Here is a 16,411-nt window from a genome sequence, read left to right as displayed (position 1 = left end):
ATGACCTAAACAAATAAGGTGGGTGACCTTTGACCTCATCTATAGTACTGCACATCTCTGTAATAGCTTGGTTGTTATATTTACCAATATGGGTTATAGCTGTACATTTAAGAGACATCAAAAAAGTATTTTAATGGTTTAAGTTTATTATCTGAATATAATATTACACTTGTGAATATGAACCATGTTAGAGAACATCAGACAACAAAACTACAAAACCAAAAAATATTAATCATGACACAGAATGAACTTTTCAATCAAATTTTTCTTCTGTAACTTTTTAAAAAAAACGGTCTACTGCGTAAGTACATCGCGAGACGATCCTTCCACTAGGATCCCATTCATTGTACAGTTTCTGCAGCATCTTAGCATCGGCAACAGCATTATGGGCGTTGTAGGTCTCTCCCAGGAACTCCGAGACCAAATTCTCCTGGCTATGACTGTCCAGATCAGGATAGAGCTTCTTGCTTAGCAGGTAGGTATCCACAAACCCAGAAACCACCTCCTGGAACTGCTGCTGGAGGGAGAACTCCTGCAGCAGTCTGCTGAGCACACGCACATCAAACCGCATTGCATTGTGGGCCGCCAGCAGCACAGGCTCGGGGAATGAGCGAAGGAAGGTGATGAAGGAGGTCAGAGTGCGACCAAGAGGGAAGGTGTGCTTGCGAACCCCGCAGTAATACAAACTGCCATTGCTGACACTGAAGCCCGTGACCTCTTGGGCGCCCATAGTGATGGGACAGCGAGGGAGGGTGTAGTGGTTAAAGACCCTCTTTTCCCAGACAGCTGACAACTGGATCATGTCACACTGCGAGGTGTCTGAAAGAAATCAAATAAAAACAAATGTGAGTCACAAAATTCAGAATTGTCAAAGCATCACAAACTGCTCATTGTTGTGGTTTTTGGGGCACGTCTCAGAGATCTACTGATGGTGTGATGTAGGGGTGGGCGATATGAAGATACCATGAGGTGGTGTGTGATGCAAATGTGTCCAAACAGAAAGCTACCTCTTATAGCTTATAGGACCTTTAACAAGTGAAGCAATAGTTTCACTTTTTGGTTAACAAGCTCATTTGCTTTCCTGAGTTAGATGAGGAGATCGATACCACTTTTATGTCTATTGGTTAAATATATATGAAGAATGGAAACAGGTGGAAACAACTAGCCTGGCTCACTAATTAACACATAATATCTCTTTTGTTGATCTCTACAAAAACTGTGAGTGAATATTTTTTGTGGTTTTACGAGGGGTTATGGGCCAGACTATTTCTTGGCCGTGAATTGTTACTGAAGGAGCTTATGCTAGATAAGGGAGAATATAGGGTCAAGTGAAGGTTAAAGCAGGTGAAAAGAAGGAAAGGAGGAATGTGGTGAAGAAAGCGGAGAAGGGAAAGTGAGTGGATAGGGAGTAAGAGTCACATGAGAGAGGGGAAGGAAAGGTGAAACAGTTGAGGGATGCAGGTTTTGGCTTTGTCAGCTCATTAGGGTTATGTATGCTCATAAATGTTAGTTTAACAGCTCATTAGAGGTTATACCTGTTGAGGTTTTAGTCTGTTTTTTGTTTGAAGGTCATGTATGGCCTCATCATGTATTGAGATCTGTAATGTCAGAATGGCAGAATAATGTATCTAATGTGGGTAAAATGCAGAGAGTAATTTCCCCAGGAGGGATCAATAAAGTAATTAAAATAAAAAAAAATAAAAAAATCTTACTTACTACATGATATATGTACACCTGTGTGCCAATATATGTAAAACATAAATACTCATGGTAAAACATAAACTTAAATACTCATAGGTGGATACGAGGAGCAAAGGAGACACAAGTAAAGTCGCCCATTGGTACCCTGTTTCAGAAGGTGGTGCCAGTAGATAATGGCCAGGGTACAAATGGGCATGGAAAGTACCTGGAGGACCATGAAACACCATTATTTTCAAAGCTAAGCTAGCTATTTCTTCATGTCTGGTCTCTATGCAAAGCTAACAGGCTCCTGATGGCAGTTTCATATTTACTGTACAGACATGAAAGTGGTATTCAGCTTCTCATCTAACTCTTGGCACGAAAAGGGCAATTCTCAAAATAGCAGATTCTTTCAAGTCAAGTGTACACAAGTGAACCATCTTCATGACAACTAAGCAAACTCCTAAAGCTGCCACAATGCTCCTTCAGGAAGCACTTGTGGGATGGTCAAATACTTTCAGAAACCCCCTCCACTCACACTCACCATTTCTGTAAAAACCCAACGATCCCACATTCACACTCACTCCTCTGTGTTCATCAAATGATGTATACTGGCCCAAATAGCATTTTCCCCAAACACAGTCACTGGAAAATGAGTGGCTATAAAACGGTGACTACATTACAAGAAGTTACTCTTTGTTTTTTCATTAACAGAATGTGATCCGTTTGGTCCAATAATATTTGAAAAGTCTAGAAGGGCTTTTTTTCCCATTCATGTGTGGCTGGAGCCAACAGGAAGTCAACCAGCTTGGCCCCACAGATAAAGTTCATGAGATCAAGTTAAAATTACCCAAATTTTTCACACAGAGACTATTATGCTATTTTTTCTTTACAACAGTACTCTTACACCTGTGATGGAGAAATCAGATGTAGTTGTAATGAAAAATCCAAACTCTGACTCTTTGAGACATTGTGACTATGTTGACTGGATTGTGCTTCACTCCCTTTTAAAGGTAACAACGCTCAGAAAAGACACTTTCTGTTTTGTGAGTCTTTGCCACCACAGATAATACCTAAAGTTGTAATTGTGGAATGTACAGCTTGTAATATTCTTTGTATGTATCTCCTTGTATGAACTGCGGATTTTGTGCTATGTTCTCTGTTCATCCGTGCAGCGATGACATTCTCATACTAATCACACATGAAAGCGTTTTCTATCATGAAATCCTGCCAATAATACGCACACCCACACACAGTGCAAAGCACAGATCCGAGTGTGTCATATGGTTTCAGCCACATTATTGCTCAAGACCAAAATATGACAGGAAGAATCATTTTGACTGACTGAAACACTAAACATTATATCTAACATTGATGAATGTGCCACCTATTTCCTCAGTTAATTATTAACAAATCAGAAAATACTGAAAAACGTCCACCATAATTTTCACAATTTCCAAGCACATAGCCTCATGGTCATTTCATCCATTGTTATGTAAAAAATATTGATTGATTTGCCAAGTTCACAGGAGTCTGTGCTCAGTATTTGAGTGTATGTAGTATTTGTATAATGTGTATTATAATTCAGAAACTTCCATTTAAGTCTGTTATGCAGCAGAGGCATCCAGTGACAGCCACAGGATGAGCGTATCGCTGGTTGGTGTGTGTGGTTGGGCACCGATAAGTTTTCTGTCACGTAATCGTGCTGATTCAAAGTGCAACAACAGGGAAGTGACAGTCTGTCATTTTCTAACCAGACTTAATTTTAAGATTTAATTTCTCAATTTGTGCACATTAGAGATTAGAAACCAGTAAAATATTTATTTATCTCCTTATCATATAAAGAATCCACCTGATATGTACCCGTTAAGTGGAGCCTTCAGCCCAGACTGATGTAATCATAAGTAATTTATTGTATCTATACTGAAACAGTTTGTTAGTTGATACTGCACCTCAAACAGCGGCGGAAGTTAACTAAGTAAATTTACATAAGTACTATGCTTAAGAACAATTTTGACGTACTTGTACATTGCTTGAGTTTTTTCATTTTTCATCCTCTGCTCCGCAACAATTCAGAGGCAAATACTGTCCTTTATAACTTCCTTTAAAACGTAATTTTAAACTAACATTTATCTGAAAACTTTAGTGACTAGTTAGTTCTCGGACTAGTCATACTAATAATGCAAAAACATAATCAATAATTAAATTGTGGTAGTAGTACTACTGACTTCAAATGATGCACAGGGTTAATGTTGATTGAGGATAAAAATAAAGTAAGATTTCTGTCATGTCGTCCAAAGTGAAATCATTAGTTTTGAAATAGAAAAAAAAAATCTTAATGATAAAGGCGACAAGATGTAGCTGAAAGCTTTGGAAAATTCCAGTTAGTGGACTTTGTGTTATTTCCAACACCACATGTGAAACTTAAAACTACACAAAATAAGAATTGACATAAAAATACAAAAACATTTTTAGGTAAATATCGTTCAAATGTGCTTATTATAATAATAACTGTTCAAATAAGGTAAATAACAGGTCATTTTTACTTTAGCTGACAACATTATGACTGATGGAGGATTCATATACACTTACTTAATCCAGTTGTCTCCAGGTCAAAGAAAACGATGATTTCGTCACAAGACATCTGCAGAATTTAAAACAAGACACATTTTGAGTCAGTGTTGAATTTCCTATGAACGCCTGAGTCTCAAATCTTATTTGTCAGAGAATTCATTAAAAAAGGTACAATATAAAGCGTAAACTCACCGTGTTAGAGCAGGGTGTGGTGTCAGTTGAGTTCTGTGAGAGCAGATTATTGAAGTCAACCTCCCTTACCTTCATATACCAACTCATCCGGGAGGGACCAACAGGCGACTCACTGCCGCAGCAACACTTCTACACTCAATTCCACTTTCATTTCACTGGTTAAGAAACTGTTTAGTTTTTTGTTGTTTTTTTGCTTTGTTTGTTTGTTTGTTTGTTTTTAGTTTGGGTTTTTTTTCTGCTCGGCTGCGCCGTCGTTCGTCAACATGGCCGCAGTAACAAACGACAAGTATTTTCTGTGCAGGTGGAAACTTCCCCGGTGTTCGTTTGGTTTCATATTTTACCAGGCGGATGAAGAGAAGAGAAGCCTTTGTTTTGGACACACGGCGGTCGCATGGCACGCCTGTGCTGCTTTAGAAATGAGTCACTGAATAACACATCCAGTAATATAATAATACATTCATTTCAAATTAAAAGTGTCGGGGAAATGCTGTCTCTCTTCTCCCCGACTTGATTAATAAGAAGGGATCACTGAACCTCAAATTCTTCAATTTAAAATACACTTTATTCATACAAAGTATATATGGGTAATTCAGATGCAGATATCTGGAGACCTGTGACACACACACACTGTACCTTCTGTCATAGATCTAAAGAAACAGTTCAGAACAGCTCATTATATGTCGTAAGTAACCCCCTCATTGCACACCAAGAATCTGACCCCCTGGGTTCAATTGCTTTTACAACTGTTTACCAAGCCCTTTTACAGTTTATGACACCATTTGCAGTTCAATCTTGCATGACCTAACACAACTGATCGGACAATCAACAACTTAGCCTTCCTATGACCCACAAAAGCCAAACTGCAATCATATTTTAAATTCCGCTCAATCTTTCATTTAATCAGACTTGATTTAGTACAGAGACTGTTTCCTCTACATAGGCTTTAAAACAGGTATAAAGATTCTGCCAGACTTTATTTACAAATATACTCACTCAACAAATCTCTCACGGGAATTCTTCTAATAATTAATAAAGTTTACAACGGACAGTGTATATTAAAAAAAAAATTGCTTGTACCATTAGTCACTAGTGCCATTTGTCATTTGTAATAAGAATAAAAGACAAGCACAACTGCTGTAAAATTCAGTCCAGTACTGAGGCTCATTTGTTGAATATGATCTGCTGTGAGGACAATAAATCTTACCATAAACAATGCTGGGACATCATGACACCATGGAGCCCTGTTAAAACAAAATGAATCAAATTAAATAATAGAAAATTACAAAATTATAATAATAATAAAAATCTTATAGCGGGATCACATTGTATCTTGTATATCCTGTATATTGGCTTTGAAGCTCTTTCCCCACTGAACAGATTAATTTAAGAGCTGTTATAATCCCAGAAAAGCTCCTTCTGTAAAATATACAAAACTGTAATGATGTTTAAACTGACCCAGACTTTTAAATCCACACAAAAACAGTAGCCTACAATAAAACATGCAGCATAAAAAAACAATAAAACAACAGATGTAACATTATACAGTATGAAGGGATTTCAAATTCACTGTGTTAGAAAAGTCTAACCAAATCAGCCAAGACCCTGAGATGAGCAAAGTTTGCAGTATTTCATTCTTGCAAGAAGGAGCATACATAAACCATGGGTCAAAACAGTGTCTCTGTAATACTCAAAGGAGAAAAGTTTCTGTGCCTTCTTTATACACACAGGAGGCCGCCCCCAGACATAGCTGGTTTCCTTGAGCGAGAAGGACATCACGTCTGCCTCTGTATCTGTATCAGAGGAACAATGTGTACTCCTTGTCGTAGTTCAAGGTGATGTAGCTCAGACCTGCACAGAATGGGAGTCAAAACATATAATAAGATGAACAATGGCATGGGCTAATATATGACAGAGTATATCCATAAATGGGTTAAACAGCAGAGTACACTCATTATTTTTCCATCAGCTGTAACAGGCCTTTTTCACAGCGGACATTTTGACTTGTAATAGTCTGAAAAGCAAAGGTGTTAACAGCATTAACAATGGCGCTGTCATATTCTAGTGTCCTGACAATGTTACAGTAATTTTGTTACAGCATCTTAATATCTGTGAATACAGATTTAGTAACATAACCCGACAACTTAAAGCAAGGGGTTGCAGTAAGATTCACATTGTATCTTGTATATCTTCTTGGCTTTGAAGTTCCTCCCCCACTGAACAGATTAATTTAAGAGCTGTTATAATCCCAGAAAAGCTCCTTCTGTAAAATATACAAAACTGTAATGATGTTTAAACTGACCCAGACTTTTAAATCCACACAAAAACAGTATCTTACAATAAAACATGCAGCATAAAAAACAATAAAACAACAGATGTAACATTATACAGTATGAAGGGATTTCAAATTCACTGTGTTAGAAAAGTCTAACCAAATCAGCCAAGACCCTGAGATGAGCAAAGTTTGCAGTATGTCATTCTTGCAAGAAGAAGCATACATCAACCTGCAACCTGGGACTGGACCGGCAGATGATAATGACATGACATATTGTTGTTGGTTTTGTGAAAGAGATAATGTTTTTTAAAAATATATGACTATCAGTGATTATTCTGACCCCAACAAACATCAGTATAGAGAAAGTAATTATATATCCAACAAAGCATCTGTTTACCAAGACAAAATGTTTACATGTACATGATACTAAATATGATGTCCACTGTTCGTCATATCCTGGGAAACCTCTACGCTCAAAGACACAGACTCAGTTCTTATTAAAAAATATAAAAATGGATAGAACTTTTTTCCCTTCAGTTCTGTAACACGGGTTCAAGCTTATTTGTGTTCTTTACTCTTGTCCTTGTAACCCATGTTCAAGAGAGCAGGATCAGGAATCCCGCAGCTTAAGAAAGTAATTAAATGACAAATAATAACAATAACAATACAACAACAATAATTATCTTTCCCTTCTGTCAACCAACAAACACAAAATTGTTGTTGTGAAAATTGGTCTAAAATATATATGCTTAAACAATAAAGACATTTCCCAGAATGTTGTGCAACAAACCCTTGGACAAAAGACTTGAAGATTTGCTGTAGGTTATTACACATGTCTACTACTGTCTGACAGGTAATGAAAATTATGACTATATAGTATAGAAAAAAATATGCTCTTTGAACAAAACACAGCATGCCTTGGAGCTGTATTTCATGCTGGTTTATTGAGGCTGCCGTCTGTGGCCAGACTTCTTCCCCATATGCTGCTGAAATGTGGTGCCAAAGAAAACAAAAAAACCCCAAAACAAAACAAAACAAAACAAAACAAAACAAAACAAAACAAAACAAAACAAAACAAAACAAAACAAAACAAAAACACAAAGTTGGCTGAAAGGCTCAAGTCATATTTTAATGGTTTAAGTTTATTATCTGAATATAATATTACACTTGTGAGTATGAACCATGTTAGAGTGCATCAGACAACAAAACTACAAATCCAAAAATATTAATCATGACACAGAACGAACTTTTCAATCAAATTTATCTTCTGTAGCTTTTTAAAAATCTTGGTCTACTGCGTAAGTACATTCCAAGACGATCCTTCCACTAGGATTCCATTCATTGTACAGCTCCTGTAGCATTCTAGCATCCGCAACAGCATTATGGGCATTGTAGGTCTCTCTCAGGAAGCGTGAGACCAATTTCTCCAGGCTATGACCGGCCAGATCAGGATAGAGCCTCTTGCTTAGCACGTAGGTATCCACAAACCCAGAAACCACCTCCTGGAACTGCTGCTTGAGGGAGAACTCCTGCAGCAGTCTGCTGAGCACAGGCACATCAAACCGCATTGCATTGTGGCCCGCCAGCAGCACAGGCTTGGGGAATGAGTGAAGGAAGGTGATGAAGGAGGTCAGAGCATAATCGAGAGGGAAGGTGTGCTTGCGAACCCCGCAGTAATACAAACTGCCACTGCTGACGCTGAAGCCCGTGACCTCTTGGGCGCCCATAGTGATGGGACAGCGAGGGAGGGTGTAGTGGTTAAAGACCCTGTTTCCACAGATGGCTGACAACTGGATCATGTCACACTGCGAGGTGTCTGAAAGTAGAGGAGGGATGGATTAGAGGAGGATGAGAAAGAAATAAAATAAAAACAAATGTGACTCACAAAATTCAGAATTGTCAAAGCATCACAAACTGCTCATTGTTGTGGTTTTTGGTGCACGTCTCAGAGATCTACTGATGGTGTGATGTAGGGGTGGGCGATATGAAGATACCATGAGGTGGTGTGTGATGCAAATGTGTCCAAACAGAAAGCTACCTCTTATAGCTTATAGGACCTTTAACAAGTGAAGCAATAGTTTCACTTTTTGGTTAACAAGCTCATTTGCTTTCCTGAGTTAGATGAGGAGATCGATACCACTTTTATGTCTATTGGTTAAATATATATGAAGAATGGAAACAGGTGGAAACAACTAGCCTGGCTCACTAATTAACACATAATATCTCTTTTACTTTTCTTTATCTCTCTAATGTCAGAATGGCAGTATAATATATCTTACTTACTACACCTGATATATGTACACCTGTGTGCCAATATATGTAAAACATAAATACTCATGGTAAAACATAAACTTAAATACTCATAGGTGGATACGAGGAGCAAAGGAGACACCAGTAAAGCCGCCCATTTGTACCCTGTTTCAGAAGGTGGTGCCAGTAGATAATGGCCAGGGTACAAATGGGCATGGAAAGTACCTAGAAGACCGTGATGAGACACTATTATTTTCAAAGCTAAGCTAGCTATTTCTTCATGTCTGGTCTCTATGCAAAGCTAACAGGCTCCTGATGGCAGTTTCATATTTACTGTACAGACATGAAAGTGGTATTCAGCTTCTCATCTAACTCTTGGCACGAAAAGGGCAATTCTCAAAATAGCAGATTCTTTCAAGTCAAGTGTACACAAGTGAACCATCTTCATGACAACTAAGCAAACTCCTAAAGCTGCCACAATGCTCCTTCAGGAGCACTTGTGGGATGGTCAAATACTTTCAGAAACCCCCTCCACTCACACTCACCATTTCTGTAAAAACCCAACGATCCCACATTCACACCCACTCCTCTGTGTTCATCAAATGGTGTATACTGGCCCAAATAGCATTTTCCCCAAACACAGTCACTGGAAAATGAGTGGCTATAAAACGGTGACTACATTACAAGAAGTTACTCTTTGTTTTTTCATTAACAGAATGATCAATTTTGGTCCAGTAATATTTGAGTCTAGAAGGCCTTTTATATATATATATATATAAATTAAATTGTTTTATTCTGTATGTAAAATATGTCAATTCAAATAATAATAATTTTATTTAAAACAATCAAAATGCATATGTAGATGTGAGGGTGGCCGAGAAACCCGGTGGCCAATGAGTTGTGAAAATTAGAGTCTTGTTCAAAAACTTCACTGTAAAAAATGCACATTGGGCCAGCCAAAAAGATGAAAGTAAACAAAAAAGGGGGAAAAAAATTCTCAAGAGCACTTCTCAAGAAGAATCAAAATAATACACAACAAAATAATTAACTCTAAACTGCCTTTCTGGCTATACCCTTAAAGCAGTGGTGTCCAAACTGTTCCACAAAGGGCCGTGTGGCTGCAGGTTTTTGTTCCAACCAATCAAGAGCACACAGTTTGATTAATCGACTGTCTGAAGACTGAGATCAGTTGATTAAATGAGTCAAATCTGGTGTGCTGGTGCTTGGTTGGAACAAAAACCTGCAGCCACACGGCCCCTTGTGGAACAGTTCGGACACCTCTGCCTTAAAGTTTGGGCCCATGGCAGGAGCTGCAATCTGGAGCTGTGTTCAGGAGCTGTGCTTCTCTCCTCTAGCCTCCGGCCACCACAGCCTCCTCACTTTTATAAACTGCTTACATAATTTATTTGAAATTACTAGTACAGTCAACTTAAAAAATATGTCTACATTTAGATGAATGTATTGCGTGCAACCACTTTCAATATTAAAATTGAGTAAATTCAACGAAACATTTTTTTCAGTGTACATACACTCAAATACTTAGCACAGACTCCTGTGAGCTTGGCAAATCAATCAATATTTTTACACAACAATGGATGAATTGAACATGAGGCTATGTGAATGGAAATTGTGAAAATTATGTTGGACATTTACTCTGTCAGCTGATCTCTGAGGAGTGTAGAGAAACAACACAGCACAAAAACTTTAGGTATTATCCAGACTCACTGTCTTCAAGGTTGCCAGAGGCATGAATTTGTCACAGCCACATTATGGCTATTCAACATAGCAAGAATTATTGTGTCTAATGTGAGATTAGAAACCAGTAAAATATGAAACAGAAACACCTCTTACGCTCCTTATCATATAAAGAATCCACCTGATATGTGCCTGTTAAGTGGAGCCTTCAGCCCAGACTGATAGAGAAACAATTATGACTCTGGCTGATGTAATCATAAGTAATTTATTGTATCTATACTGAAACAGTTAGTTGATACTGCACCTCAAACAGCGGCGGAAGTTAACTAAGTAAATTTACACTTACACTTACAAGTACTGTGCTTAAGATTTTGATGTACATTGCTTGAGTTTTTCTTTTTTTTTCTTTTTTCATCCTCTGCTCCGCAACAATTCAGAGGCAAATACTGTCCTTTATAACTTCATTTAAAACTAACATTTATCTGAAAACTTTAATGACTAGTTAGTTCTCAGACTAGTCATACTAATAATGCAAAACATAATCAACAATTAAACTGTGGTAGTAGTACACTGTTGAAGTGTAGTTTTTGACAAAGTACTTCTGCACAGTGGTATTACTACGACTTAGTACTGACTTCAAATGACGCACAGGGTTAATGTTGATTGAGGATAAAAATAAAGTAAGTATTTCTGTCATGTCGTTCAAAGTGAAATCACTAGTTTTGAAATAGAAAAAAATCTTAATGATAAGTGCGACAAGATGTAGCTGAAAGCTTTGGAAAATTCCAGTTAGTGGACTTTGTGTTATTTCCAACACCACGTGTGAAACTTAAAACTACACAAAATAAGAATTTACATAAAAATACAAAAACATTTTTAGGTAAATATCGTTCAAAGGTGCTTATTATAATAATAACTGTTCAAATACATTATGACTTATGGAGGATTGATATACACTTACTTAATCCAGTTGTCTCCAGGTCGAAGAAAATCAATGAAGACATCTGCAGAATTTAAAACAAGACACATTTTGAGTCAGGGTTGAATTTCCTATGAACTCCTGAGTCTCAAATCTTATTTGTCAGAGAATTCATTAAAAAAAAAAAAAGGTACAATATAAAGAGTAAACTCACCGTGTTAGAGCAGGTGTAGTGTCAGTTGAGTTCTGTGACCAACAGGCGACTCACTGCCGCAGCGTTTCAAAGCCTACAGCAACACTTTTACACTCAGTTCCACTTTCATTTCACTGGAAGAGAAACTGGGTGGTTCCACATTTTACCAGGTGGGTGAAGAGAAGAGAAGCCTTTGTTTTGGACACACGGCGGTCGCATGGCACGCCTGTGCTGCTTTAGAAATGAGCCACTGAATAACATCCAATAATATAATAATACATTCATTTCAAATTAGAATACAAACAGCATCTTAATATCTGTGAATACAGATTTAGTAACATAACATAACAACTTAAAGCAAGTGGTTGCAGTAAGATTTGGTGCTTTTGGAGGGAGCTCTCCTCTCAAACACCAGCACTGAGCTGTCAGAGCTAACCCCCCTCGATAAACATATAATCAGAGCAATAAAATGAACAATAACAAACACGTCTCGGTCGGATAGTTTTGGAAACTGTTACGGGAGTCTATCAATTTTATTTATTATTTTATTATATTTATTATATTATTTATTTTAGTTCTTGTAAACAAAGGAGGGTCGAAGAGACAGGACGGAGGAAGGATTCCTGGGCGGCGAGGGAGAGTCGGCTGGAGCGGCGATGAATGAGGATGTGGGAATGAAACCGGAGGAAACTGCGGGAGGAGAGAGCACACTGGTTAGAGGGGGTCCGGAGTACAGAGTTCAAAAAAGGTTATTATATCCACCAAAATGTGCACAGGTGTGCGCTATCAGCCAGAGCCGGAGGCAGGAGTGGGGAGGAGCCGCCCAGGAATCTACTAACAGAAAACACACTCACACCAAAGACACACAGCCACACAAGCACACAGAGAGGGAAAAGGAGAAAAACAACCAAAAACCCAGAAGCAGCCGAGCTGCCTCACTACAGAAACTCCCCTCTCCCACACGTTTCTGAGATCTGATTGTGGGGCGTTGCATCTGACTATTTCTGTAAGTTTCTGAAACCAGCAATCTGACATGATGAAGTCAGCCAACGTGTCGTATCCCGGCCTGCACAGTGGGAAATGTTAGATAACTGTGGCTGCTTTTTACACCCACATAAATACGATTAAATGTTATGAATATGCTCCATTGAAAGTGCTCTGAGGAGCTTTTGACCACAAGTAGCGCTGTGCAGCAATTGTCTGTTTCTGTGTCATGTACAAACAGGCACACGGCAGTGGAGACACAGCCCACTGATTAACAGCTGATGGAAAACGCAAAGAAATACAGTGATGTGTCAACAAAGTAAGTGAAAAAGCGAGCAAACACCCATGCAAACTGATTTAAAATAAAAAATGTCTTTGTTAATGTTTAATGAGGAAGGAAATGCATTCAACAATTTTTTTAAGGCTTTTTTTTGAGGATACACTAAATATAACCTACAAAAGCACACTACTGTCAGGCAAAAATTACACAACTCATTGGTGTGGCTGCAGTTTTGCTTTTTTAATAAGCAGATGAATTTTCCCCCATAAAGTCTTTTTTTTCTTACAACCATAGACAATGTTTGTATCATTAAAAAAAGAAATATAACACAAATTGCACCTTATACATAATTGTGTCCAGAGTGGCGCAGACAAAGAGACACAATGCTTTTCTTTTTTTTTTCCCCCCTTCCTAGCACAAACAATACAGGCCGAGTGTGGCCCGTTAAACTGTTGCCATGATTAATAGTAGATAATGAACCGTACACAGGATAATATATCCTTTTATAACACCTTTTATAACAGATTCTTTTAAACCAATGTACACCCCAAAAGCATGATCATAAATAGTACATACACTGTGTATAAAAGAGGAACAAAAACAACCAGAGAAAGCAGAGCATGCCTTCCAGTGACAGGTACATTCACTTTTTTTTCTTTTTCTTTTTTTTTTATGTTTTTATGCAGAATGCCATATAGACAGGCTGGACATGTACAAATACCGTCCCTTCAAATACCAGCTTAAAGATATTTGACCTGGAATCAGTTTTGTCCTTTCAGCTCACCTCTGAAACTGAAATTGTTGTTTTTTTTTTTTTTGTCTAAACAGGTCTACAGTTAATTTTATATAAAAAAGACAACACATTGCAAGTCTCCACACCTGCATTAAAACTGAGATCAGCGCAGTCTTCACTGAGACTTCCAGCTTCAAGGAAAAATTGATTAACACTGATTGTGTTTAGTGAGATCGGAGCATGAGTCGCCCAAAAGTATCTGATCACAGACGCAGCAAGCAAGGAGAGATATTGCAGCTTTAGTACAGAGACATCATTGCTGTTAAGCTACTGAGTAGGCCCATAAAACTGAATATTACACTGATACTGCATGGACAGAGACAGAGAAAGATAGTAAGGTTATGTAGAAACACGAGGACGGTCTGAGTTAGGTGCTACTTGTTTTTGTCTGGTTAACAGGCAGATTAAATGCTACTTTTCACAGCCAGAGTCGGGAGAGAAGAGGATGGAAGAGCTACTGTTACGTCTGTTAAAAAAGAAGGAGTAGAAGGAGGAGAAAGTATTGTGGATGGCTCAGAGGACAACATGGATGGTCTGAGTGAGTCAGTGAGTGCAAGAGTTTCCCCACATGTGCAATGAACCTCGGAAATATTTTGCAAAGTCTGAGTTAGTTTTAGTGTCACTTGATGCTTGCAGAGATTTTACACCCTTTTAAGAATAATATTTCAGGGGAAACACTAGTGTATGTGTGTGTAGAGGTGACTACACATGTACAAAGTGGAAGCTGATACAGTGGCAGGAATTATTCAGTCAGACATACATGCGCACACCCACACACACACACACACAAACACACACACACAAACACACAAACAGGAAAGAAAAAATGGCTTTCATCTGAACAAAAATAAACCATGAAACAATATTGACAACAAAAACATGATATCCTTGATATCAGCAACAACACCTATAATACAGCAATAATATATATAATAAAAAAATTCAAGTCCTGGCAAAGTAACACTGATGTTTGTGAATAAAACTGAAAGAAAAAAGAGAGCTCGCAGGGAAAGGAAGGTACAAAACACTTATGGCTGACTGGCATCTGACACGCGTGGCGCGCACGTAGCATACATCGACAGCTTTTCCTTCTATTATTTCTCAAGAGTAGAACCCGAGGACACCCAAAACTGGCTCTGTTCATTGTGAAGGGAAAAGAGAAAAATCAAACGACAGGAAACCGAACAACATAAGTGGAACCTGATTTCAAGACACTTCACTTTGCAAAACATAGAACAGGAAAAAGAGACTCATCAACAATGAACGACCCAGGAGCAGCACTGGATTTTCTTCCTATGTACACTTTTTTTCCTCTGTAACATAATAATAATAATAATAATAATAATAATAATAATAATAATAATAATAATAATAATAATAATATGTAGCTGTGACATGTTTCTGTACAGTTTCTTCAAACTGACGTAGGAAAAAGTGTGATAGAGAAGCATGCAGCCTCTTGGCTGGTGTGTCCTGTGTAAACGTGAAAAGCAGACTTAGCTTGGCGCTGGTTACAGACAAAATGTCCGCCAGTTCAGTCAGTATGGCTACATTTCTTCTGGGTGGCTTTAACCACCTGCCCACATGCTAAAAAATAAAGACAGGGCACTATAAGATTTGGCTTTGCAGGTGTGGGGGTTTTTTTTTGTCTGTGTCTCACGACCCCTCACTCCCTTCTGCTTCTTCTTCTCTCTCCTCTAACTGACCCCCGGTGCTCCAGCAGGGGTTGAACAGCACTGAGATCAGAGGGTCAACAAACTTTTCAATTCACTCCTTCTTTTATTCACATTTTAGTCATCAGCCTCCCTCCTCTGACCATCTGTTGTTTTGTCCCTCTGTGTAACATTTCCAGTCTTCTCATCTTTTATTCTCACAGCTTTCTGCTTTGACTGGACTAGGGGGAGGAGGGGGGTGGGTGCTGAGGAGGGGCAGCAGGCGACACTGAGCATGAACCTCGCCCCGTGACCAGCCTCGTCCAACCCCGGACTCTCCCTCCTCCCCTTCTCGCACACCCTCCTGCCCTTGGACAGGCTGCGGTTGGCGTTCCTTCCCTCCTCGGCTTCACACCATGAACTCGTTGCTGCCGTACAGAACCAGCTGCTGTGGCCCAGAGCTGAAGTCCGACTCCCTCCGGTGGCTTCCCGAGGGCTCGCGTGGTGAACTGCGGCTCAGCCTGAGTCTGTGCTGGGTCTTGCCAGATCTGTGACCCCCCTCTGCCTCGGCCAACGGGGTCCCCAAACCGCAAGAGGTGAGTAGGGGCCCGGAGGAGGAGGAGCGGAACCGGTAGTGAGGGGACGGAGAGCCGGAGGCGTTGGACGAGAGAGAGGAGGAGGGGTGGTAGGAGGAAGAGATGGTGGAGGTGGAGTCTGCTGAGTCCTGGGAGTCTGGCTGTCGGCGCAGAGCTCGTCTGCTCTTCACCTCCGACTTTCTGGAGCGATAAGTGCTGCGATCTGAGGAGAGATAGAGAGAAGAGTTAAAGACACATCATAAAAAAAGATTAGAACCATGTTGAGGATACACTGTTTATACACAGATACTCCATTTACACTGGGTAAATATCTGTTATCAAAAGTGAAAAC

The 16,411-nt window shown here is 39.1% G+C and overlaps 3 protein-coding genes across 11 annotated transcripts in view; all 3 read right to left on the bottom strand.

Moving 5' to 3' along the window:
- Positions 1-125: 125 nt before the first annotated feature.
- Positions 126-4,728, bottom strand: LOC121181822 (DNA polymerase III PolC-type-like). The gene is made up of 3 exons (XM_041037989.1): positions 4,447-4,728; positions 4,273-4,324; positions 126-819 (listed from the first exon to the last, which is right to left on the bottom strand). Exons 1-3 carry the CDS (start codon positions 4,531-4,533, stop codon positions 281-283), a joined length of 678 nt encoding a protein of 225 aa, XP_040893923.1. The 5' UTR covers positions 4,534-4,728; the 3' UTR covers positions 126-280.
- Positions 1,606-16,411, bottom strand: part of LOC121181818 (unconventional myosin-IXAb-like) — a 141,662-nt gene continuing 126,856 nt past the window's right edge. For 8 of the 9 annotated variants that reach the window (XM_041037975.1, XM_041037979.1, XM_041037978.1 and 5 more), the window contains one exon: positions 13,259-16,282. In XM_041037975.1, coding sequence (XP_040893909.1) covers positions 15,894-16,282 — 389 coding nt within the window. In that variant the 3' untranslated portion in view covers positions 13,259-15,893. Of the gene's footprint in view, positions 2,792-13,258; positions 16,283-16,411 lie in introns of those variants that run through there. The other variant, XM_041037983.1, reaches the window with a different exon arrangement.
- On the bottom strand, positions 7,827-11,899 carry LOC121181823 (DNA polymerase III PolC-type-like). Its single transcript, XM_041037990.1, has 3 exons — positions 11,797-11,899; positions 11,625-11,667; positions 7,827-8,534 (listed from the first exon to the last, which is right to left on the bottom strand). Exons 2-3 carry the CDS (start codon positions 11,665-11,667, stop codon positions 7,996-7,998), a joined length of 582 nt encoding a protein of 193 aa, XP_040893924.1. The 5' UTR covers positions 11,797-11,899; the 3' UTR covers positions 7,827-7,995.

Source organism: Toxotes jaculatrix, chromosome 5 (genome assembly GCF_017976425.1).
Source record: "Toxotes jaculatrix isolate fToxJac2 chromosome 5, fToxJac2.pri, whole genome shotgun sequence".
Taxonomy (NCBI): domain Eukaryota; kingdom Metazoa; phylum Chordata; class Actinopteri; family Toxotidae; genus Toxotes; species Toxotes jaculatrix.
This window is presented reverse-complemented; position numbering and strand designations above follow the sequence as displayed.

Excerpts from the sequence above, each read along its gene's own strand:
- LOC121181823 (XM_041037990.1), bottom strand. The coding sequence starts at position 11,667 with ATGTCTTCATTGATTTTCTTCGACCTGGAGACAACTGGATTAA. Across the intron at positions 8,535-11,624 it reads CCTGGAGACAACTGGATTAA|ACACCTCGCAGTGTGACATG; the intron begins GTAAGTGTATAT and ends CTCTACTTTCAG.
- LOC121181822 (XM_041037989.1), bottom strand. The coding sequence starts at position 4,533 with ATGAGTTGGTATATGAAGGTAAGGGAGGTTGACTTCAATAATCTGCTC. Across the intron at positions 4,325-4,446 it reads CCACACCCTGCTCTAACACG|ATGTCTTGTGACGAAATCAT; the intron begins GTGAGTTTACGC and ends TAAATTCTGCAG. Across the intron at positions 820-4,272 it reads CCTGGAGACAACTGGATTAA|ACACCTCGCAGTGTGACATG; the intron begins GTAAGTGTATAT and ends GATTTCTTTCAG.